Source organism: Triturus cristatus, chromosome 3_2, assembly GCF_964204655.1.
Source record: "Triturus cristatus chromosome 3_2, aTriCri1.1, whole genome shotgun sequence".
Lineage (NCBI taxonomy): Eukaryota > Metazoa > Chordata > Amphibia > Caudata > Salamandridae > Triturus > Triturus cristatus.
This window is the reverse complement of record NC_140584.1, coordinates 626,646,259-626,673,211: the sequence shown is the minus strand read 5'-3', so window position 1 is coordinate 626,673,211 and position 26,953 is coordinate 626,646,259. Positions and strand designations below refer to the sequence as shown.

General features: G+C 48.0%; 1 protein-coding gene across 1 annotated transcript in view; it reads right to left on the bottom strand.

The window, feature by feature from the left end:
- The window catches only part of LOC146857855 (uncharacterized), a 651,000-nt gene that overhangs the window by 610,751 nt on the left and 13,296 nt on the right, over positions 1-26,953 (bottom strand). The window contains exon 2 of the mRNA XM_085648551.1: positions 2,672-2,765. Coding sequence (XP_085504677.1) covers positions 2,672-2,765 — 94 coding nt within the window. The remainder of the gene's footprint in view (positions 1-2,671; positions 2,766-26,953) is intronic.

The following is a 26,953-nucleotide window of genomic DNA, read 5'->3' as shown; positions in this document are numbered from 1 at the left end:
CAAGTTTAATCAGCAGTTTATCATTGGCAGCAAAACCACTAGTTGTTCTTGGAAATATTTCGTTCTGTCACCCACTATTAAATAAAATAATTAGTCAGTAACATTTCCAATTTAAGCTCGTAGGATTCCTGGTTCTTGGAAGCTTCTTCACATTTTTGAAGACCTGAATATCCTGCTCCTTCCACTGTGCTCAAGACGTACATTGACCTCATCGTGCAAGATCTAGCCATCTCTCCTTTCCTCCACGTTTAGTTTACATAGCACTCACCTAGCTGCATTCAAGATTTCCATAATAAGTGTTCCCCTCCCTCTTCGAAGGAGCGCCCCCAAATTACTACTTGTGATAAACAGTAGGGTTTGAGACAGCCTTTTTAAATACTATTTTTACCAAGACTTCACAGAAATGTATTTTCGAGGTTTTCTTCTTAGTGCATTGTTTTAAGTCTCAATTACCAGGGTAGTATAGAGGATTTACAGCATCTTTGGTAGAAATGCCTTGTTAAAATTGAAATTGTGACTCAAATGCTAATACTTTGCGGGCTCGACCAGCGACTGCTTAGTTGTAAGTTTGTAAGCAGGAAGTCTGGATTTTAGTTCAGTGGGCGGCTTTCATTTGTGAGTATTTGCATTCGTAATAATTGAATGCCCATCTAAACTTCCAGTTTTTAAAGCCTTTCTGGAAACTGAGGGGCAGATTTACATGCCCCGTACGCCGCTTTTGCGCCGCCGTTGCGTCACTTCTGTGATGCAGCGGCGGCGTAAAGCCAGCGCCATGCTGCGGAGTATTTACAACGTGATGCATCTAGGGAGATGCGTCACGTTGTAAAGCCCTGCGCCACATGAAACCTGCGTCAGGTTTCATGTGGGCGTTTAGGCGCAGGGGGGGCGTTCCGGCGCAGGAACGCCTCGGAAAAGTGGCTGAGTGAAATCTACAAGATTACACTCAGTCCCTTTTCCGACCCCCCTGCGTCAAAACCTTGCGCCTGCTTGAAGCAGGCGTAAGGCTTGACGCACCATGTTAGACAAAGGCAGGGTTGGCACAGTGCTGGAGTTGCGTCGCGCCCGCGACACAACTCCAGCACTGCGCCAACCTTACGGCAGCAGATGCAACACGGATCTGCATTTCCTGGCGCCATGATGCTCCGCATTGTAAATGCGGCGCATCCGTGGTGGCGCAAGGATTGAGATGCGTGTCGCAAGGTTCCTGGCGCATCTCTGCTGATTTGCAGGGATGCGCCAGGAAACGTAAATCTGCCCCTGCATGTCTATGAACTTGTACAATTCATTACATATCCTGACAGATTTGAGATGTTCCTGATTACATTAAACAGTTCACATGTTCAAACAGACAGACATCTGAAGCACTGAACGCAGGATACGAGACATGTTCTGGTATATCCACCTTTGCATGGAATTACGGACTTAGCTCTTCTTTAAATAACAAAAGGGGGGATATGTACTATGGTGTCAAGCTCACGTTTTACACCCGGGATTATAAATAGAAAGTAATTGATGCCTGGCTGCTGTGGAACATGGGTGTTCGTATATGGCAAAACAAGCTATCCCATCCCTCAAGGGGATCCGCAGAAAACTCTAAAATCAGCAGATTATTTTATGTCACATCCTGATCATTATTTCCCAGAGCAAACCTTCAAGAGAGTCAATTTCAATCCTATAACAAGGTGGAGTTTCACAAACAAGACAGATTCATTGATCCACTCCTAAATTAAAAACAAAACACCTGTTTTGCTGCTGATGTGTAGTTTTTCTATTTCTGTACGTGTTCAATAATGCGTGTAGACAATCACCCCCCACGCTCCCATCCAGTAGATATTGGGAACCCTTCAATTCCTGGCTTTCTACTTAAAACACATACATCCCAGATTATACCCTGGCAATGCAATAGTCTACACTAGCCGGGATCACTCTCCTGTAAACATTACACGCATGTAACCCACTGTTTAATGCCAATACTACTATATGTTACTCTACAGATATCGAATGTATAATGCCAGATGAATATAAATGTACTGATACAGTCTTCAGCTCACCAAGCTCACCAATATGTAATCGTTATGGAATACATTCTGAACAACAGTCGTACCTAATCCTTACTGTATTATGAATCCTGACGATGCCTTTGTGCACTGCTTTTCAAGTAGTATGTGATTTCCTTCCCCCTTCCCTTCCCCTCCATTCCTTATTCCCTTATTTTCTTTTCTTTTGATTGTGCTGGCGAACAAGTTGTCTGTTGTATTGAATGCAATTTTAAATGCCAATGAAAAAAATAATGCATGCAGACAATCATAATTGCATTCCACGATTCTTCGGTTATCCTTTTAAATCATTATTGCGTACGCTGTGTAAGCCATGGTGATGTACTGTGCCATATATCATGTCAGGAGCTTTGCATTGGTGATATTCTACAATCAATCACATACTGAATTTCAACAAGCCAATAAACCATGCTATGTCATATATTTATATCATTCCATCAGAATTCTTCACTTACTATGCATGGTAATTGATGAGGACATTGGGCACTAGGCTCGGATCATAAATAAATGATCACAGCAGTGTATCTAGCCTAAATTAATACTTTTGAAATCATGCTGACAAAATGATATGATTGGAAATAGGCGAAAACGAAAGGGTAATCATTGTGACTTACAGTTTTGTATAAGTTCCGGAGGGAATTGAGATCTGGTAATCGCCAAAATAATGAAAATTACTATTGGCCAGATTATCAGAACACATGACCAGACCTGCAAGACAAAAGCAAATATTGATAATATATTCTCATACACAAATAAAAGTGCAACTCAAACAATTAGTAGTAGTTTAGCAGAAGAGGCATATAATCACAGGGAACTATAACAATTGTACCAGGCAGGATAATCGTTTAACTGGAAGATGCTCTGGAAGGTAACCTGAAGTTCTTTTCTCAAGCCTTGCAACAGCTGCAATGTGAACAAAAGCTGCGGGGATACCCACAAGACGCAGAGGTAGGCACACCAACTGCACTCCCTCACATCAAATCCACTGTATGGAAGGCATTCATATGTCCCATTGGATCTGGAGCACGGTTTAGCTAAGCAAAGAGCTGAGCTCATCAGGAAAGTCAATAATTAATCTCCAAACTGAGTGACTATCCATGTCTACTGAGAGGGGAATGATGCCTCTTCTGCATAGTCATTATCTTAAGAAGATAGATAACACATTTGAATAGCACTTAAAGTCGCCAACCACACCTAGGACAAGCAGCTGCCCACCAGTTCAAGCTATTACATTTATGAAACAACTTCACAGTTCGCTTTTACTTTCAATGAGCTTCAACCCCTTGAAAGCATTACCATTATTCAAAACTATAAGGCTGATTCCTAAATAAAGATCTACAACTTTCTGAAATTCAGTCGAAGGAGTACGCCTGAAAACCTGCAACATTTGTAGGTTTCCATGTGTCTCCTGAAAAATTGTTGCATATTACATTTTGCATGAGAAAATATACATGCCTATTGTTTAACATAGTATATATGCCTGTGTCTAGGGATGTCATGATTGTCAACAGTTTATGGGAGTAAGAAATGTCTGCTACAGAGTAGTACAAAGTGATAAGAATGTCTGTGTGGGGGGGTGGCTTACCACAGAGAGCAATGGCTACTTGATAGAGCGGTTCCATTAGACCACCCGACTTTCCCCCATAAATCCGGACAAATCTCCAAAAATGAAGGCAGGAGCAAGGTCCCCACGACTGCCTTGATGCCTAGGGGCAAAATCAGCCCTGCAGAACAGCGACGGACCTGCAACGGTGGCAGAACAGCAAGAGGCCTACTGGAGACTGATGTCCCAGGGCTCGAGTGTTAGAGCGTGCAGCGTAGGAAGCAGCGGAAGGATCTGGCGGTGGGCCTTTCCCTTTGCGCTGCACGTCCCGGGGGCGATCTGAACAACAGGTTGAGCCACACACTATCCAGAGGACTGGGGTAACGAGGAGCCGCAAAGGGCTTGCGGTACTCCAAATGCAGCAGACTGGGTCCTGAGATATGCGAGCAGTGATGAAAGAATAGGGAGCTCATCAACAGCAGAGCTAAGCCCATGCGGAAGCGGCAATTAACAGGGGGAGAGGCCAAGATCTACGAGCCCAGGAATAATAACAAGGTGAGCTACGGTACACCAGGGACGAGGCGCGACGTGAGAAGAGATGTGGGCAGTGACCGAAAGTTAAAGAACAGCCATCTTGGTGAGGGGTGCGCAACACAGCAATAAGACGGCACGTGAGCTGTTATCGGGACCCCGAGGTAGGACCGAAGAACTGGGGGCCTCACAAATAGAAAACCCAGACCCATATGGGAGTGACGGTAAACTGAGGGCAAGACCAGGATCAATGCTCCCAGAGTAAACAATAGGGCAAATGAAATAACGCCATATGTGTAGAGGCGCGAAGCGAGATATCGGCTGTTGCTGAAAGTGAAAGCCATGTTGGAAATACAAAGGTCAGATTGGAGCAGCTCGCCTTCAGTAGATGGTGTTGTGCATGTGGGGGAGGACCCATACATCATATGAACTCTCAAATGCAGTGCTCTCTTGGGGGTCCCCTCACATTGATACCCCAGGCTGGGATTAAGATACAGGAGTTCCTGCCCCAGAAGTGTTGAAGGTACACTAATAAATTGGTCTCACCCACCGTGACAACCACACATGCAAGCACAACTGCGAATATGACAGGGGGCAGAGGTACACGTGCTCCCTACCAGACATAGCTGGATAAATATGCGTTGCCCAAGGACCAAATGACCAGCGCAGAAGGTGCAGAAGAAAATGGGTTATGAACAGCACTGTCCCAGATAGTGACACCTGAACCTACGCTACTGGATATTATGGCCATGATACAAGGGATTAAAATGGATTTGGCGGGGGAAATTGATGTTGCTACCATGGAAGTATCGCTGCTTAGAGCGGACCTCTGCAACATGAAGGATGGAGTAACAGAGGTAGAAGGAACGACGACAGAGCTGATCGCATACACAAAGACCCTACAGAAGCAAGTCAGAGATCTGACACAAACGGTGAGAGAGCTGGAAGACAAGTTGGAAGATCAAGAAGGGCGCTCCCGCCGAAATAAAGTCTGCATAATTGGGATGCCGGAGAGGGCAGAAGGACAGGCAGTGAATCTATTTTTGGACGACCTTATAACTAAATCACTGCAGCCTAGAGGGCTAACAAAATTCTTCTCAGTGGAGCGGGCCAACAGTGTCTTGGGAATGCGACTGAAGCCAGGCGCCCTGCCACGGCCCAAAATAGCCAGACTGTTTAATTATCAAGACCGAGATGTAATCCTTCAAACAGCCATAAATGCCCCATCATTGAAGTACGAAAACGCCTGTATCTCCTTTTATCCTGACTTCACACAGAAAGTGCAGCAAAAGCGGCCGAACTTTTTGTACATAAAAAAGAACTTGCGGGCGCAAGGCATTAAATACTGTATGCTTTTTCTGGCAACCTTTAGGGTAGTAGCAGAGGGCAGAATTTGGAGATTCACAATCCCTGATGAAGCACAGGACTGTCTGGATGGCTGGAGAATGGTCCCAAAGTCAAGACATGGAAGGAAAAGCGCACCGGCAGCAGATACACAGGCAAGGGACTCAAGCAGGGTTGTTGACTGAACATCGAGAGGAAACACAGCACACTTCACCGATGTGGGAGTGACAACTTTTGGGAGAGATTCTATAGGGAATAAGATCCTGGAACTGCCCATCGATAAACTTGGACTTGGGGGCAGGAACCACGACAATTTGTGGGCTTTTGAACATGGACCCTATATACAGATAAGATTGATGTCTTTTACTAAAAGGAGAATTGTAGAAATAGGTGGTTTAATCTGCTTTAGCGCGAATTGACATAGCACCGCTGGGTTGTATTTCGAGGCGGGAGTCGGGGGTGGGGATGACGGACTCTCAGGACCTGAGCCGACCCAAGTTGAAGTGGTTATCAAAGGGCGACAGGCACTCTGCAAATTGGGGGGGTTGGAGGTTTCTAACCCGCAGGGCAGCATGGTGGTGGGGGGGAGAGTTTACAATGTTCAAGTGGCCACCAGAGAGATTGCACAGTTTTTCTGTTTTTCAAATAGATTACCTGGCAGGAATTGGGAAAGGGTTGTGTTACACCAAAGAGACATTAAGGGAGAGACAGACTCCCCCGCATACATATGGCAGGGCGAATAGGCCCTGAGTAAAAAATTGTACGCTAATGGCAGACAAAAGTCATGACACGGATAGGCCACGGGCTTCCTCCCAAGTGAATACAAGAATTCTGGTACTAACTTGGAATGTTAATGGCCTAGGGCATAAAATAAAACACAGCGTGGTTTTGCAATATCTCCACAGGCACAACCCTGACATAGTGCTAATTCAGGAAACACATCATAGGGCAATACATGTAAGGCACTTGACGGATTTGGATACAAACTAGTGACACATGCAGGATTTACCTCGGGGTCGAGAGGGGTTGGGATCCTGATTCGGACAGCTCTTCCTTTCTTGGTGGGGAGAACTTGGTGTGATCAGCTGGGTAGATATGTGGTTGTAGCAGGAAGATGGGAAGGTAAGGTCCTCAATATTTGTTCAGTGTATGTACCACAAAGGTTACACTGAAAGACCTGGGCACACTACTGGTAGACCTCCCGAAAGGAGTGTTAATTATGGGAGACATGAATGCAACGCTAGACCCAGAGATGGACAGAATAACGACCTCTGATAGAGAAAGGGTGCCTAACCCATTGCGAGATTTCGCCGGGGTGATGGGGTTAGTGGACCTATGGAGACTACACAATCCAGAGGACCTGCAATACACGTTTCAATCAGCCTCACATGAGGGTACTCAGTTTGGATTACCTGATGACACAAGAAATGTATGCACACTGGTTCGCTGGGACAGAACAAATGGCGAGGGGATCACTCCTCAGTAGAAACACTGTTGAAAGAGCCCACCAGAAACTATACCCTGCCCCCTAGCCTAGACCATTGAAGGCTAAGGTACTACCAAAGATATTGGCAAATAGGCTAAGTACGGTCATCACCTCGGCGGTACACCCAGATCTATCCGGGTTCTTGCCTAATAGGAGCACTAGGCTCAATCTGCGGGGACTATATGGAATGATGCACACTACCAAGATTAACTCGAATGAGGACGCTGTACTACTGTCATTAGATGCATGCATGGCATTTGATAATATTGAATGGCCGTATTTACAGGCACTGGTGGAAAGGTTTGGAATTGGACCCGGGTTTCGCGCATAGGTACAACTCCTCTACGCGAATGAGCTAGCGAGGGTAAAGGTAAATACAGCTCCATAAAGGCACGAGACAGGGATGCCCGCTTTCACCCATGCTATTTGCATTGGTGCTGGAGCCCTTGGAATAGACCCAATAATCCAGGGAATAAGTGGGGGTGGTCACTGGGTGGAGAAGATATCCCTATATGCCGACGATATATTGCTATATGTCACCCACCCCAGGTCATCAATAAACCAAATCATTCACTCATTCCACTTGTTGGGAACCTATTCGGGATATAAGATCAACAGGAGCAAATCCCTGTTATATGTGTTGACTAGGGCGACCCCGAACCTGCCAAGTAGCACAAGCTCCCTAGCAATTCAAGATACATTTAAGTACCTAGGCATAACAATATCAAAAGGGTATAACCAATTAATTGAAAATAACCTACTCCCCCAATTGGATAGGCTGCGCAGGGATGTTCAGCATTGGAGGAAGCTTCCATTACATTGATGGGGCGTGCAGCCAAATTTAAGATGATGGCACTGCCCAGACTCTTATATACGCTTCAAAACACCCCATGCAAAATACCTCTTAGCTTCTTTAAACAGATCAACGCGGAACTAAGGCTGTTACTCTGAGATGGATGACAGGCCAGAACTGCCTTACAAAAGTTGTAACTCAGTGGTAACGAGGGAGGGCTGGCAATTCCTGATATCAAAAAGTATTACTGGGCAGCACAACTCATGATCATTAACGAGTGGGTGTTTGCGGGGAGGGGGTAACCAGCATACGAAACTGACCATTATCATATGGGAGAGGGAGGATACCTCTCTGTGCTGTGCCACTGGCGAACGAGCGCCGAATTGTCCACACACACACACAGACGGCAATACATGTATGGAGGGAAGCCACTACATTTTTAGATTGGAAAGATAAATTGACCAGGAGAACGCCGCTCTGGCACTCCGATCACCTATGGGAAGTGGGCCACCTAAAGGGCTTCCGACAATGGCAAACAATTGGAATTGAATACTTAGGCGACATATGGCGAGAGCAAGCACTTTTTCACGGAACTGAAAGTGGAATAACAAATGTCCTATAAAGAGTTCCTTCGATACCTGCAGCTCAAATATGCCCTGAAGAGACATATCCCCGAGGGGGAGCAATTACCAAAATATGCTCCACTGGAAGACAGACTGCTTATAGACCCTTATGTTAAAGAAAGCTGTCTCATTGGTGTATAAAATAATAATGAATAACTCTCCTGATCCCTTAGTAACACTTAGAGAAGCATGGACAAAGGACCTAGGGATGCTAAACGATGACGATTGGACGCAGGAGATACAGAGTCCGAGGAAGGTCGCAATTAGGGCACGATTCCGACTAATACAGTTATGCATACTCCATAGGTAGTATGCCTCCAGAGTATTCTTACACCAGATAGGATGCAGCGACACTGACCAATGTACACAAGCCTGTGGGGAAATAGGCACCTTTTTCCACATACAATGGGCTTGTCCACAGATACAATTATTCTGGAAAGGAGCACTACAGATCATGTCAGAAGTATTGGGCGAAGAGAAATGGAAAAAACATCACAAGATATGGCTCACAACAGCGGGCATTGTGGCCAAACATACTATAGCAAGGGAGTGGGTGCAAACCAACCGCCAAGTATTGAGAAATGGAAAGATGATCTAGATTGGTGCTGCAGTGCCGAAAAGGTGGTGTTCCAGGGGAGGGGTTGCTCAAAGAAATGGGACAAAATATTGGGAAAATGGATGCAATATAGAGGACTCTGAGTTAGCCGGGGTGAAATAAGTCAGTTGAATAATGGGGGGACCTACACTGTATCTCATTGTATTGTGCCAAGATAGGTATTTACGTTATGATTATTGTTAGACCTGGCATCATTGGCATGAGTCTCTCCTCCATTTTTTTCTGTTTGCCTCCTCTGTTTACGATGTTTTTGCTGGATTATTGCTTTGGGCACTGTGCCACTGCTGATCAGTGCCACAGTGCAAGTGCTCCCTATGTTAAATTGTTACATTGATTGGTGTTACCATGATTGGCTTGGTTGACTTACTGTTCAGACCCTAGTCTAGTGCACTGCGTGTGCCAAGGGCATGTAAGTTAACTGCTGCTGGTGGGCTTGCAGCACTGGTTGTGCCACCCACAGAAGCAGCTTGTAAAATGTGTCTCAGGCCTGCCACTGCAGCGCCTGCGTGCAGTCCCTGACTGCCATGTCGACTTGGCAAGGACACCTACTTGCCTGTCTCTAAACCTTCACTTTGCCACATTTCAGACACCTCTATGGTAGGCCCTAGGGCAGGGTGCATTGTTGGTAAAAGGTAGGTCATGCCCTGATGTGTGTGGCATGACCTAATAGTGAATTACAGCCATTTTCGTTTTTCACTATTGAAGGGCTACCTGCCTCCAATAGGCCAGACTGGGCAGACTGATTATTAACTCCATTATAATCTATCTGACTCAGGGAGCATGGTAGCAGGTCGAGTTTAGTATACCTGAACTCAGAATTTAATAACACACCCTTTAGGATGGATGGTTTTTAAATTCTATGTTTGAAAATAGCCCTTTTAGAAAGTGGCTATTTTCTTGTGCAACTATCCACCGGTCTCTGCTGGTTTGGTGTGTGTGTCAGGGGCTGGGTGGCTCCAGATGTCTGAATGAGTTAGTGTGGGGTGAATGAGGCATTTACACATAGAGTGAGGGAAGAGTAGCCTGCCCTGCCTGACACAATACTGGCTCCACCTCCTGCTCGGCAACTGATAGCCCTGCTCCTGCCAGTGACAATACTGGCTCCGCCTCCTGCTGGGCGGCTGAGGACTCTGCCCTGCTCAGTGAATAGGCCAGGTGCCTCTGCCTGGCAAAACCCACAACGAACCTGAGATGGGGGGAATTTCCCTGCTTGGACAAAGGGATCAAAGGAGAAAAGGGGTATAAGAGAAGGACCCCTGAACCAAGAACTCAGATCACTTCTGACAAGGAAACCTGTACCAAGGACAAGAAGCCTGCTGATCTAAGGACCTGCCTCCCCTTTCTGCCAGAGTGCTGTTTTGCTGTGGAGGAACCTGAAAGCTGCTTCTTTATTTTTGCCAAGGAACAAGGAGAGAGGAACTTGGTGTGTACTCTCTGAACACTTGCTAGGAAATCTCCAAGGACTGGAAGAGTGCCAGTCTCCTGTTGAAGTCACAGGGCCAAAGGACTTCACCATCTACTGAATTGCTGGAAAGTGTTGTTTCCAGTACACAAGGGAAAATCTGCAGTCTCGACGCCGCCGACGCCGCCGAATCCAGCTCGACATCGTGAGTAACGGCTCCAGTGTCCCGAGCCTTCGACGCCGGCCGCCGGGCCCGTTCGATGCCAGCAGCAATGCCAGTGAGCAGTGGGTATCGGCCCCGGCTCCAAGTGACCCCGTCTCGACGCCGGTATCGACGCCAGTGAGGAGTGAGTATCGGCTCCACCTCCAAGCGACCCCGTCCCGACGCCGCTGCTGATCGCATCGACTCGACGCCCTTCTCGACGCCGTGAGCGCTGCTCCGGCCCGACATCCCTCGACGCCGCGGCAGATCGACCCGACTCCGAGGCACGATCGACGCCGACCTCGGCGCCGACATCTCGACGCCGTGGATCATCGTTTTCTTCAGTTCTCAAGGTACTGTACTTGTGGGGTCTGTTGCAACTCCAGGCTCGACGTAGCGCTCCTCGCGGTCGACGCCGAACCTTGGGAATTCTGTAGACTCGACGTCGTGTGACTCCTGTGGGGGTCACATTGTTGCCAAAGAACTGTGTTTCAGAAGAATACTTAATTTTGTTGCTAAAGAACTATTTGCCAAGAAGAAACCTTACCTGAACTATTATTTTTCCTTCCAAAGAGTATTTATTAAGACTGTGGTATATTTTTGTCGTTATTTGGTCTTGTGCTAAGCCTTATATAAAAATACTATTTTTATAATAACTTCTGTGTCGTGTCCATCTGTAGTGTATTCACTTTATTACTGTATGTGGTCATAAATGCTTAACACACTGCCTCTGAGATCAGCCTGTCTGCTCTGCCAAGCTACCAAGGGGGTAGCAGGGGTTATCTGAGTGTGTAATCCCCTTTCCCTGACTAGAGTTGGTTGGTCCCTATTTGTCAGAAGTGTATACCTCTGCCAACTAGAGACCGCCGGTTCTAACAATTATTATTGTACATAACAAGAGACGTGGCTGCAGAGACAATAACAATGTAAATCATGGAAATCTATTTTATTGATGTACTGCCAGGTGCTGGTTACTTCATTAATAAATGAGTTACAAAATAAAAGAATGTCTGTGTGAGAGATTATGTGATTTTGGCCTGAGTGATCAATGGGTCAAGCACTATTGAAGCGGGAGGTAAACTGGCACTCATACAAATTGCAGAAGAGTCATCTACAAGGGCAGCATTGTTATTAGCAAGATGAAATAACCGCACAGGGTGGGTTGAGAAAAACATTACTCGATTAAGCTTGCAAGATTGATGGTTTACTTGACATTTGTTAAGGTCAAATTGAACTATCATTTATCTTAAAGAAACAGCCCACACAGTATTACACAAAGTTTAAATACCCATAATGTAAAATGTTCAGTTCCATCCGAAGAGCTCCTTCTCTCTAAAAGGAATACACATATTTCATCATCAATAGGCTGCTTACACTTTGTTGAGGTTCAAACTAATTTCCATATTGGATTAGCTTTTGATTTGCATCAATAAAAATACAATCAAAATGCCATTTTCTTTTATGTTGCACTCACCTCCTCCTCTAAGGAATTCCTTTTAGAGAGAAGGAGTTCTTCACATGACATTAAGCATTTTAAATTAGAGGGATTTGAACTTTGTTTGGGTAATACTGTATGGACTGATTCTTTAAGATGAATGATAGTACAATTTGACCATAACAAATTTCAAGAAAACCATCAATATATTATATCCAGTACACTACTCTTGCAGGCCTATTCAAGAAATGTTCTTCTCAACCCACTCTGTGCAATGATTTTATTTTGCTAATAACAATGCTGCCCCAAATAGACACCTCTTCTGCAATTTGTATGAGTGCCAGTTTACCCTCCTCTTCACTACTTCTTGACGCATTGTTCACTCAGACCAAAACCACATAATCTCTCACACAGACATTCCTATCTCTTTGTGCATTGGTTTAAGTCTCAATTACCAGAGTAGTATAGAGGAGTTACGGTATCTTTGGTAGAAATGCCATGTTAAAGTGTAAATTTTGACTCAAATGCTAATACTTTGTAAGATCGACCTGCGACTGCTTAGTTGTAAGTTTGTTAGCAGGAAGTCTGAATTTTAGTTCAATAGGTTGCTTGCATTTCTGAGTATTTGAACTCCTAATAATTGAATGCCCACCTAAACTTCCGGTTCTTAAAGCCTTTCTGGAAACTGCATGTATATGTGGATTGTCTATACTATGTCTTTAAGGAGTACTCCTTCATATATCTTCGCAGGAGAAGAGAAGCTGGTCAGGTATGGCAATTAATACACAAAGAATGTATTATATGCCAGACTATAAAACTATTAATTGACATAATATGAATGTCTTTCAGTCCCCACTAAGGTACATTTCATCTTTCACTTGGCAGGTGATAAAATCACCTTTTTTAGATTAACTATTTGAATAACCAACTGATAACTTGTTCTCCACAGGTATCAATATCCTCCTTAGAGAGTGTAATCTACACTGGAGAGATCTTGGGAGCCAGGCGTATAATGGTGTTCTTAGTTCTTAGCACATAGCAACAAAACACAAGTATGGGCAGCTCCTCGCCAATCCAAAGTCTTCATTCTAGACCTCATGGTTGGTACTGAAGAGAATATTAAAACTGAGATACTGAAACTGATACCCTTCATATACTATTTTCTCACTTTGTCTCCAAAACCCTGATGTCAAGTCAACCAAAGAGACCGAAACAATTAGCCAGGCACCTGAATAACATTGATCCTTTTATTGTAGCTAATTTTTACAAACCCTTTGGTAGATGCTATCCTACCAGATAAAGAACTCATGGCCTTTCACTCCAAAACATGACCTGCATCTGATAAAGTAGTGCATTCCACGCCTCTCAAAATTCTGAAAGATTAAAAGAGACTGAGTGGGACTGTCCGTAGACGGTTCTCGTCATACTTGAGCCTGCTTCTTTGACTATACATGGATATGGAATACTGGCACATCATCACTGACTTGACCATCACCAGGCAGCTAGAAAGTGGCAATGATCCCTTAGTGACAACTTTAAATCTGCAATTGGAGCCCAGTCTGGGGCCAGAAGGGGCCAAAATCTACAACTTAACTAAATTATGGAGTGAAGCAGGAAAATCATGGCAGGCAGATCGCTCTGTCAATAAGCCAACAAACTACGACATGATTAATCGGAAGCGAGAATGTGACAACCTCTTACTGAAATGAGACCAAATTAACCCAACTGTTCACATTAAACTGGCTACTTGATTGAGAACCATGTCCAAACTACAGTAGTTAGTAGGCCATCTTTGCATGGCCATCTGAACCTCAAAGGCAGTATTCGCATCACATAGTTTGATGAAAAGCGCCTTAACTTAAATTCTGCTCTCGCATCGGCCTTACACTCAGGAAAGAACTCTGAGGCTGATTATGATGGCAGTTGGATGAGCGTCTGACCGTCATCGTTGCAGGAAGGGGACCGCCCGACACTAAGTGCGAGTCCCTGTCCACCATATTACGATCCAACTGCCGTGGAGGCAGTAGGTAACATGCCTCTTAGCATTGAGGCTTGTGCTGCGGCCCGAAAAAGGGCTGCAGCACAAGCCTCACTGCTAAGAGGCATGTTTGTAAATATCCCTGTACGCTGTTACAGGCACCATGCTGTGCCTGCACACGATGCAGGGATATTTAAGGGGGCACAGGCCCCATATTGAGGGCCAGGGGGAAGGAGTCTCTTTCCTCCTGCCTTTTCATGGCAGGTGAACCGCCATGAAAGGCCAGGGAAAAGGGAAATTTTAATCCCTACGGTGGTGACTGAGCAGGCGCTGCCCCAATTGTAAGGATTACTCACCATCTGATGGTCCGACGGGCTCCTTGAGCCCATCGGAAGCACGATGGACGGTCCCTCCGCCAGATGCCTCTGCAACATATCACCACAGGGGCTGATGTCAGTGAGTCCGCCACCGACGAGCCTTCGGTGGCGGAATCACCAACATCGTAATCAGGCCCTCTGTATAGGATGAATAATGTTTTTTGTTCCTGAAGAAGGAATATAATCAATCAATCAATCAATCAATCAATCATTCAAAAACATTTATGGAGTACACAGCTGCCACTAGTATCAGGCATCCTAGGGCTAAAGCAGAAAACTGGAACTTGAAACATGAAGGAAATTAGTCCTTGCCGAAAGGCTGCGACCCAAACAACTTTTTATTCTCCAGGGGCCTCGGTGCAACAGTTCATTCCGCCTCTGGCTTTTAAACAATTTCGAAAGCATTTTGAAAGTAAAGCATGCTCTGATCTTAAAGTATGGCGTGAGAAATACTTCCTAAGTTTATTCCATAGATAATTAGGAGCCTTCTAATTAAAAGCCCGAAAGTTATCAGAAGGGCTTTAAACGTCATTTGTTTAGTAATAAGAAGCCAATGGAGCACTTTCAGCTGTGAATGAATGGGTTGAACTTTAGGTAAATCGAAAATAAGCCTTGCTGCTGCATTCTGCAATTTGAAGCTGCTTAAGCAGGTATGAAAGAGGGCCCAGATAGAGTGTGTTGGCATAATCAGGCCTAGCTCTAGGGCAGTACGACCAGTGCCGCAACACCGGGTGCTGACGTCAGGGGGAGCCCTGTTTGCAAGATTATTTTGGTTTTAAAAGCACCTGCTGCTGCTTCCTGGCCTCCAGCAATTTCCAGGCAACAATAAAATGCCAAGATAAGTCTAGTCATTAGCAGTGGCGGCCCGCACAGGTAACGCTGTGGGGCGGAGAGGCGGGGCAGGGGAGGGGTTGGATGGGTGGTAGTGGAGTGTGACATACGATGGGAAAGTGGAGAGTAAAGAAATAAAGAAATAAAAGCACTTACTTTACGCTCGCAGCATCACGTACTCGGTGATGCTGCAAGCGCAAGGTAAGTGCTTTTATTTATTAATTAACTCACTCTCCACTTTCCTGCCGTATGTCACACTCCACTACCCGCCCACCGCCCCACAACGTAACCTGTGCGAGCCGCCACATGAAGAACATGTTCCATGCAGTTCACAAAGTGCATATAATGTAAATAGGTCAGTGGGTTACTTCTAAGGGACAACCTTTTATTACTTGCAGTTTATAAATTAAAATCCTAATAGAGAACACTGAATTATTAATTATTAACTGTCATCAAAGAACTGCATTCACACTGCAAAGTATAGATTGAAGCATAGATTAATGTTGCAACAAAGTTAATTTGGGTATAAATCAATTCTTCTTATTAAAGAGAACCTCCAACTATGGTGCTCCATTTTTAAATTCTGAGTTTGTGCTTCTCCAGACAAAACACTCTTAAACTATACGGCCTACCAGTATGGAAGACATGTCACTCCTACACCTTGTAGTCCTCTGGCTTATGCAACATTTCCTATACGCTGATTTACACATGTGTAATTGATTGTCTCTGTGTAATATGTATGTGATGCAAAGTACTCCGACACACTACACTGGAATGAGTGCAACTATATAACTATTTAAATGCATCTGAAGAGAGAGTGGTTATGGAGTCTTGAGAGGCACTGTTAAAAGGTGTTGGTGAGGGAATGCATAGTGGAGGTGGCCACCTCCACCATGGATGGGGGGGTGCCAACAAACATTGTCGATCCGGGCGCCGCCAGCGCTAAAGGCGGCCATGGGAATAATCTAATCTTGATGTAATGGCCGCACGCTCAATAGTTTTCTATAACTTTAAGGGGACATGTTCCAGTGTCTTCTTTAGTGCCCTTAAGATAGCAAAGTACATAAGTAGATGATTAAATTAAAAAACTGAGCATGCATGTTAAAGCCTGACCAAAATGTATGGTGCCAATTCAAGGAAACAACACACAATTGTGTTGGAACTTGATTAGGTAGTGGCTGTGAAGATGCCCCGGGAAATCACGCCTTCGGCATCAGGGCACAGGCCAGGGTTGACCATTTACCAACGTATATAATCCAACATGGTGTTGGAAAGGGGGCCCGGAGTTCGGATGTTGCCGAAGATCTTGCAACGACTGATGCTTTAATGTCACTTGTAGTCACTTCTAACATCACAAGTTTGAATTTGTGGAAAAGGGAGTACGTATATATTGCCATTGTAAGCATAATTGTTTGAAAGTGCCTGGCCCTGATAAAATTCCCTCTGACACCTACCACAACAATCTAATCATCTGGGTCCCTATCCTAACTGCAGTCTACAATGCAAGCTGGGAATATGGGGAAGTCCCAGCTTCTCTGGAGTGTCGTAGCCATTGATCCTCTACATAAAAAAGGTCCTCGGAAGGTCCCAAGCAATTATTGCCCAATCTCTCTAGTTGATAGAGTGGTAAAAATCTAAGCCAAATTACAAATAACTCAATTAGAGACTTGGGTCGAGGACCAAAATATTATTTGGTCTGCATTTCAAGCCTGCTTTTGCAAATTGCAAGGTACAATTGACCAAGCAGCCAGGTTGTACTCCATCTGTTTGAATACACCTTTATAAAACATTCAGATCATTTCTTAACATTTATTGACCTTAGAACAGCCTTTGATTCTGTAGACAGGCCAGCCTTTTGGCACACACTGGAGGAACAGGGTGTCAACATCAAGCTTTTGTGTTAGAATTGGGAAGGTATGCACTTGCGACAAGCAGGGACTCTCAATTCTAAGTCAGAGTAAGGGGATCACCCTTTCAAATAACCCCTGCTCACCCTTTAGGTAGTGTGGCGCAAGCAGTCAAGACTATTCTCAGGGCGTCATAGGTTAAGCATTTGTGAACACATACAGTAATGCAATGACACACCACAAATGGACACCAGTCAGGGTTATATCAAAAATAGTTCTCTTTATATAAGGCTTAGCACAAGACCAGAATAATGATTAGAAATGACAACAGTATTATTTTAAAGTTCAATGTTCTTGTAAAAAAGGCTTAAAATGCAAAAATAGGCTTCTTTTAGTCAATTCTGCTTCTTTTCAGGCTTTGTACGGTTCGTACCTGGGTGTGCGACTCGTCCGCATTAAAAACAAGAAAAGTACGAGTCAAACAATCGGTGCGGACTCCGGGGTCCGTAACATGCACGCTGCGGTGCGAACAGAACAAAGTACCTTAAGTTCATGGGGTCCGCGACGGACAGTGCGGGACAAGTTGATGGGTCCGGGTCGTAGTTCGGCAGCGTATTCAGATGCTGGTCGGGTCGCGGCGTCGGGACACGGCGTTGGTATGGGACCTTTAGGGATACATGTGGATGGCCCGGATCAGCTTGCAGAGTCCGTGGCGTTCGGCGTTCGAGCAGTACCTTCGGTGCGGATAGGCGGCGACACTTCTCGGCGCCAATCAGCGCACGGGGAGGATCAGCGTGATGCGGCGTCTCGGCTCCGAGTACTGCATGGTGCAGTACGTTAGCAGCGTACGGACCGTACCTGCGGGACAGCGAAGCTTGTTTTCAGCGTACAGGGTTCGGCAGCCAGGGCTGTACGACTCGAATCGGCGGGGAAGGTTAGGTGCGGTGCGGCCGGGAGGGATACGGTGCGCACTAACGCTTTTGGATCAGCGTAGACGCATGGTGCCGGGCGGCAAAGACACGGCTTCGCGGCGGATGCGGTACGAGTCGTACTGGGGCCAAATCCAGCGGGAAACAAGCAAGAATTGTTCAGGCAACTCAGTTTTGGAAGACAGATGAGTCCAATGGTCCTGGGACTCAGTTCAGGGGGCAAGCTCTTCTTCCAAGCCCTTGGAGATTGTTGAAAAACAAAGTGCAAAGTCTCTCTTAGTCTTTTACTCTCTTTTCTCAGCAAGGCACCAACTGCAGGCCAATCCCCCAGGTCAGGGAAAGTTACTCCTCCTTCAGCTTCTTCCAGGTCCTTCTAGTCAGGCAGAGTTTCTTCGTAGTTCAATCAGGATCTGATTTCTTAGGAGCAGGGTTCCTACATTTATACCAAGTTTCTTTTGTCTTTACAGGCCAGGGGGGCCTTTGCATAATCCCAGTCCAGTTCTTTTCAGTGAGGAGTACTTTGTTGTTGGGACTCTGGCTTCTTCTTTCAGCAGGCAGGGCAGAGACATCAGATGCTCCCCAAGGGGTGGAGCCAGTATTGTGGTGGCAGAGCACTGCCCTATTCAGAGTCAAGGTGCACTCCTCCCACCCATCCTGGTGTAATCTCTCTATTCACCACCTGGCAGCCCCAGCCTGTCTCCTGGAACTTCCCAGCCCTGTCACTCAAGCTACACACAAAGAAGATAGCCCTCCCCTCCAGAGGCGGACTGAGATGGGTAGGCACGCAAAGGCTAACTTTCTAAAAGTAGCATTTGCAAACCCAGGATATTAAAATAACCTTTACTAAAAGATGTATTTTATTATTCTGAGTTCAGGCATACTAAACATGAATTTCTACCATGCTTCCTGAGCCTGCTAGGATTATAGAGTGTTATAATCTAGCAGCCCATTCTGGCCTATGGAGAGCAGGTAGCCTTACAATAGTGAAAAACGAAAATGGCTGTAATTCACTATTAGGACATGTCCTACCTTATCCTTACAATGCCCCCTGCCCTAGGGCCTACCATAGGGGTGACTAATATGAAGGTAAGGGAAGGTTTAGGGACTGGCAAGTGGGGACACTTGCCCAGTCAGCATGACAGTACCAGACTGCATGCAGGTTCTGCAATGGCAGACCTTAGATACATTTTACCAGGCTGCTTCTGTGGGTGGCACAACCAGGGCTGCAAGCACACTAGCAGCATTTGGATATACAAGCCCTTGGCACCCCTGGTGCACTCTACTAGGGACTGATAGTAAACCAAATAAGCCAAACATGGAAGTCAATTCACATAATACATTTTACCATAGGGAGAACATATGCACTTTAGCACTGATCAGCAGTGGTAAGGTGCCCAGAGTCATAAATCAGCCAACAACAGGTCAGGAAAAATACAGGAGGAAGGTAAAAAGTTTAGGGATGACCCTGCAAAAAGGGCCAAGTCCAACACAACCCCCTTCCAGCCAAAACGCAGGGTAGACCAATCACCACCGTGATGGTCTACCCTGCTTGGGGCGATAGAACAAGGACCTGGCCCGCAACTGCAGGGGCAGACTCCAGTTCTACGCCAATCTGAACCTATGGGATTCCCTCTGTCCATACTCTCAGGGCCCACCAAGCCAATCCCTGGGGAACCCTTCTCCTCGCCTGTGGACACCACCTGTGCAGCACCTAACCTTAACTGGCCCACAGGTGTGTCCCAACAGACAGACAGCAAAATGCTACAGCGGCCACTGACAGTAGTCAGGGATGAGACCCAGGCCGTATGCCTCTCAGGGCTCTCAAACCTCTGTGGCGCCAGGGAGCGGGGGGCAGTAGCCCCAGGTGCTTGGCACCCTTTGTCCATTCTCCCCCTTGTCAGGTCAGGTATGACATCCTGGCACTGACCCACCAGCCCCAGGACTGTACCCGGCGGCTGGACATAAGACTGGGGTGGCCTCTCCCACACCTGGTCCTCCCTCTTGGGGCTTTGTACCCTCCCACCTGGAGTGGTACCCCCTTCCAGAATTGCCAGGGCACCTGGGGCAGGTGTCCTGCGCAATTTGCCCACCAGTTCAGGGGTTCTATCCTGCAACTGGGCATCCAAATCAGGGGGGACACCCTGAACCTGGCCCTCCAACCTAGGGTCTAAACCCTTCAGTTGAGCCGGGGTCAGAGGCGAGGACTCCCTCCCTCTGCACCCCCTTCCAGAGTACTGCCCACTCCCAACTGGCGTGGTACCCCTAGAAGCAACATGGGTCAGGACACTGCTTACAGTGGTCCCACCCTCCAGGTCAGACAACACCTGAACCTGGCTTCCCAACCCTGGGTCCAACCCATACGGTTGAACGCTCGCCTGGCGCACCAGGACTTCCCGGGGAGCACGCATGCCCCCCCTGAGGGTGACACATAACTCATGTGTCGTGTGACAGTCTGCCTGGCGCTGATCTCCCGACCCCTGTCCATCTGACAGTGCCTGAAGATCCCCCAGGACAGAAGTGGTGTCACCATGGTCATTCACTGGTGACGCAGCCCTTCTGGCTGGCCCCTGACCCACTGGTTCTTCCACTGGGGACTCTTTCCCCCTCTCACCCCTCACCCTGGACTTCTGCACCCTCCCAACTGGAGCGGTACTGCCAGACACCAGAACTGATGGAGGTCCGATTACAGATACTCCCAGCTCACCAGACACTAGGAGATCCCCCTCAACGGGCGGCCCATCAGGACAGCCTAGGCTCCCCGCCTGGTGTTCCCTTAAAGAACCATCCAAGCTCGGAGACTGGGTTTCGGGCACCTGGGGGCACGCAGCCCCACACTCACTCCTTCTTCACTGAGACCGGACGTGAGCCCCTACACCCCTACCATGGGACCTAGCTGGGCTACTCTGCACCACTTCTACCACTTTGGGTTGGAAGATACCTGAGCCACTCCCCACGGGGTCACTCCCCAATGCCTCTCCAGACCATCTGGAATCCACCAAAAGGTCTGCCTCCAATGTGAGGTCCCTGCGGTCAGAGAACTCACTCTCCAACAGGTGTTGGCATAGCTCTGGAAAACAGGGACTTAAAATATGCTCTCCCACAATTGGATCACACAGCTCCCTAGCAGGGTTAACCAAACTATCCTTCACCTGACCATCCAGTGCCTCGCACACATACTCCACACCACTCTCTTGAGACTGGCAAGACAGTATCTGACTGTCTCTGTCACACAACCCACACTCTTCTGGGCGGTCTTCACACTCACCTACCAGGACTTCAACTTTGGGGGAACCCCTCTCCCTGCACCCCTCATCTAGAGTCAGTAGAGTGTCCCTCCCACCACTAGGACCATGAACCCCTACGCCAGTTACCCTCTTCCCTTCAGGGTCAGGGATACTGCGCACTACTGGCGCTACCTCATGCCCTTGAACCTCCTGGTGTATGTTAACCCCCTCCTTCAAGTCAGGCGCCACATCTCAGGGTGTGCGTACTACTCTCTCAGCACTAGAAAATTCAATTCTGCTGCCACCAGAGGGAGAGTTGTCTAAACTCTTGGCCTCGAGATCCAACTCCCTCATTCTTACTTCATGCTCCATGGCCAGCCTTTGTCTTTCCATTTCCATTCGAAGTTTTGCCATCTCCACTTCATGTGCTCTTGCAGCCATCCTGTCGGCCATCTCGTCTGGCGACAGGCCTCTGCCAGGCTTAGAAGCACCTTCTGGGGGTATCACCTCCAGCACATTCTCTGGGAACTTGGATTCGTACCAGGCCCTCAGCGCCTTTGTATACTGCTCCTTGTTTTTCAATCCAGTTTGGTTAATTCTGTACTTGGAGAGGTATCCTTTCAAGACTTTATTTGTGCACTTCAGCAGTGTCCTCTCCTCCCAATCTATGTCATCAACCCCAGAGAATATAGAGGACGCCCCGCCTCCATTGACTGAGCTAGGCATGGTTTCTTAAAGTGGAGATTCTTCAGCAAAACAAAAATCAATACTGTGTGGCTGCGTTATCGGTCTGAACTCACTACGTGGCGTTCACTCAATCACTGTACATGAATCACAAATGCAAATTCAAATCCTCACCGCTGACCACCAATGTTAGAATTGGGAATCTCTAGTTGGCACAGGTATGCACTTGCGACAAGCAGGGACTCTCAATTCCAAGTCAGAGTAAGGGTATCACCCTTTCAAATAACCCCTGCTCACCCTTTAGGTAGTGTGGCGCCAGCAGTCAAGACTATTCTCAGGGTGTCATAGGTTAAGCATTTGTGAACACATACAGTAATGCAATGACACACCACAAATGGACACCAGTCAGGGTTATATCAAAAATAGTTCTCTTTATATAAGGCTTAGCACAAGACCAGAATAACGATTAGAAATGACCACAGTATTATTTTAAAGTTCAATGTTCTTGTAAAAAAGCTTAAAATGCAAAAATAGGCTTCTTTTAGTCAATTCTGCTTCTTTTCAGGCTTTGTACGGTTCGTACCTGGGTGTGCGACTCGTCCGCATTAAAAACAAGGAAAGTACGAGTCAAACAATCGGTGCGGACTCCGGGGTCCGTAACATGCACGCTGCGGTGCGAACAGAACAAAGTACCTTAAGTTCGTGGGGTCCGCGACGGACAGTGTGGGACAAGTTGATGGGTTCGGGTCGTAGTTCGGCAGCGTATTCAGATGCTGGTTGGGTCGCGGCGTCGGGACGCGGCGTTGGTACGGGACCTTCAGGGATACATGCGGATGGCCCGGATCAGCTTGCAGAGCCTGTGGCGTTCGGCGTTCGAGCCGTACCTTCGGTGCGGACAGGCGGCGACACTTCTCGGCACCGTACAGCGTACGGGGAGGATCAGCGTGATGCGGCATCACGGCTCCGAGTACGGCACGGTGCAGTACGTTAGCAGCGTACGGACCGTACCTGCGGGACAGCGAAGCTTGTTTTCAGCGTACAGGGTTCGGCAGCCAGGGCTGTACGACTCGAATCGGCGGGGAAGGTTAGGTGCGGTGCGGCCGGGAGGGATACGGCGCGTACTAACGCTTTTGGATCAGCGTAGACGCATGGTGCCGGGCGGCAAAGACACGGCTTCGCGGCGGATGGGGTACGAGTCGAACTGGGGCCAAATCAAGCGGGAAACAAGCAAGAATTGTCCAGGCAACTCAGTTTTGGAAGGCAGATGAGTCCAAAGGTCCTGGGACTCAGTTCAGGGGGCAAGCTCTTCTTCCAAGCCCCTGGAGATTGTTGAAAAACAAAGTGCAAAGTCTCTCTTAGTCTTTTCCTCTCTTTTCTCAGCAAGGCACCAACTGCAGGCCTATCCCCCAGGTCAGGGAAAGTTACTCCTCCTTCAGCTTCTTCCAGGTCCTTCTAGTCAGGCAGAGTTTCTTCGTAGTTCAATCAGGATCTGATTTCTTAGGAGCAGGGCTTTTGTCTTTACAGGCCAGGGGGGCCTTTGCATAATCCCAGTCCAGTTCTTTTCAGTGAGGAGTACTTTGTTGTTGGGACTCTGGCTTCTTCTTTCAGCAGGCAGGGCAGAGACATCAGACGCTCCCCAGGGGGTGGAGCCAGCATTGTGGTGGCAGAGCACTGCCCTATTCAGAGTCAAGGTGCACTCCTCCCACCCATCCTGGTGTAATCTCTCTATTCACCACCTGGCAGCCCCAGCCTGTCTCCTGGAACTTCCCAGCCCTGTCACTCAAGCTACACACAAAGAAGATAGCCCTCCCCTCCAGAGGCGGACTGAGATGGTTAGGCACGCAAAGGCTAACTTTCTAAAAGTAGCATTTGCAAACCCAGGATATTAAAATAACCTTTACTAAAAGATGTATTTTATTATTCTGAGTTCAGGCATACTAAACATGAATTTCTACCATGCTTCCTGAGCCTGCTAGGATTATAGAGTGTTATAATCTAGCAGCCCATTCTGGCCTATGGAGAGCAGGTAGCCTTACAATAGTGAAAAACGAAAATGGCTGTAATTCACTATTAGGACATGCCACACACCTCAGGGCATGTCCTACCTTATCCTTACAATGCCCCCTGCCCTAGGGCCTACCATAGGGATGACGAATATGAAGGTAAGGGAAGGTTTAGGGACTGGCAAGTGGGGACACTTGCCCAGTCAGCATGACAGTACCAGACTGCATGCAGGTTCTGCAATGGCAGACCTTAGATACATTTTACCAGGCTGCTTCTGTGGGTGGCACAACCAGGGCTGCAAGCACACTAGCAGCATTTGGATATACAAGCCCTTGGCACCCCTGGTGCACTCTACTAGGGACTGATAGTAAACCAAATAAGCCAAACATGGAAGTCAATTCACATAATACATTTTACCATAGGGAGAACATATGCACTTTAGCACTGATCAGCAGTGGTAAGGTGCCCAGAGTCATAAATCAGCCAACAACAGGTCAGGAAAAATACAGGAGGAAGGTAAAAAGTTTAGGGATGACCCTGCAAAAAGGGCCAAGTCCAACACAACCCCCTTCCAGCCAAAACGCAGGGTAGACCAATCACCACCGTGATGGTCTACCCTGCTTGGGGCGATAGAACAAGGACCTGGCCCGCAACTGCAGGGGCAGACTCCAGTTCTACGCCAATCTGAACCTATGGGATTCCCTCTGTCCATACTCTCAGGGCCCACCAAGCCAATCCCTGGGGAACCCTTCTCCTCGCCTGTGGACACCACCTGTGCAGCACCTAACCTTAACTGGCCCACAGGTGTGTCCCAACAGACAGACAGCAAAATGCTACAGCGGCCACTGACAGTAGTCAGGGATGAGACCCAGGCCGTATGCCTCTCAGGGCTCTCAAACCTCTGTGGCGCCAGGGAGCGGGGGGCAGTAGCCCCAGGTGCTTGGCACCCTTTGTCCATTCTCCCCCTTGTCAGGTCAGGTATGACATCCTGGCACTGACCCACCAGCCCCAGGACTGTACCCGGCGGCTGGACATAAGACTGGGGTGGCCTGTCCCACACCTGGTCCTCCCTCTTGGGGCTTTGTACCCTCCCACCTGGAGTGGTACCCCCTTCCAGAATTGCCAGGGCACCTGGGGCAGGTGTCCTGCGCAATTTGCCCACCAGTTCAGGGGTTCTATCCTGCAACTGGGCATCCAGGTCAGGGGGGACACCCTGAACCTGGCCCTCCAACCTAGGGTCTAAACCCTTCAGTTGAGCCAGGGTCAGAGGCGAGAACTCCCTCCCTCTGCACCCCCTTCCAGAGTACTGCCCACTCCCAACTGGCGTGGTACCCCTAGAAGCAACATGGGTCAGGACACTGCTTACAGTGGTCCCACCCTCCAGGTCAGACAACACCTGAACCTGGCTTCCCAACCCTGGGTCCAACCCATGCGGTTGAACGCTCGCCTGGCGCACCAGGACTTCCCGGGGAGCACGCATGCCCCCCCTGAGGGTGACACATAACTCATGTGTCGTGTGACAGTCTGCCTGGCGCTGATCTCCCGACCCCTGTCCATCTGACAGTGCCTGAAGATCCCCCAGGACAGAAGTGGTGTCACCATGGTCATTCACTGGTGACGCAGCCCTTCTGGCTGGCCCCTGACCCACTGGTTCTTCCACTGGGGACTCTTTCCCCCTCTCACCTCTCACCCTGGACTTCTGCACCCTCCCAACTGGAGCGGTACTGCCAGACACCAGAACTGATGGAGGTCCGATTACAGATACTCCCAGCTCACCAGACACTAGGAGATCCCCCTCAACGGGCGGCCCATCAGCACAGCCTAGGCTCCCCGCCTGGTGTTCCCTTAAAGAACCATCCAAGCTCGGAGACTGGGTTTCGGGCACCTGGGGGCACGCAGCCCCACACTCACTCCTTCTTCACTGAGACCGGACGTGAGCCCCTACACCCCTACCATGGGACCTAGCTGGGCTACTCTGCACCACTTCTACCACTCTGGGTTGGAAGATACCTGAGCCACTCCCCACGGGGTCACTCCCCAATGCCTCTCCAGACCCACTGGAATCCACCAAAAGGTCTGCCTCCAATGTGAGGTCCCTGCGGTCAGAGAACTCACTCTCCAACAGGTGTTGGCATAGCTCTGGAAAACAGGGACTTAAAATATGCTCTCCCACAATTGGATCACACAGCCCCCTAGCAGGGTTAACCAAACTATCCTTCACCTGACCATCCAGTGCCTCGCACACATACTCCACACCACTCTCTTGAGACTGGCAAGACAGTATCCGACTGTCTCTGTCACACAACCCACACTCTTCTGGGCGGTCTTCACACTCACCTACCAGGACTTCAACTTTGGGGGAACCCCTCTCCCTGCACCCCTCATCTAGAGTCAGTAGAGTGTCCCTCCCACCACTAGGACCATGAACCCCTACGCCAGTTACCCTCTTCCCTTCAGGGTCAGGGATACTGCGCACTACTGGCGCTACCTCATGCCCTTGAACCTCCTGGTGTATGTTAACCCCCTCCTTCAAGTCAGGCGCCACATCTCAGGGTGTGCGTACTACTCTCTCAGCACTAGAAAATTCAATTCTGCTGCCACCAGAGGGAGAGTTGTCTAAACTCTTGGCCTCGAGATCCAACTCCCTCATTCTTACTTCATGCTCCATAGCCAGCCTTTGTCTTTACATTTCCATTCGAAGTTTTGCCATCTCCACTTCATGTGCTCTTGCAGCCATCCTGTCGGCCATCTCCTCTGGCGACAGGCCTCTGCCAGGCTTAGAAGCACCTTCTGGGGGTATCACCTCCAGCACATTCTCTGGGAACTTGGATTCGTACCAGGCCCTCAGCGCCTTTGTATACTGCTCCTTGTTTTTCAATCCAGTTTGGTTAATTCTGTACTTGGAGAGGTATCCTTTCAAGACTTTATTTGTGCACTTCAGCAGTGCCCTCTCCTCCCAATCTATGTCATCAACCCCAGAGAATATAGAGGACGCCCCGCCTCCATTGACTGAGCTAGGCATGGTTTCTTAAAGTGGAGATTCTTCA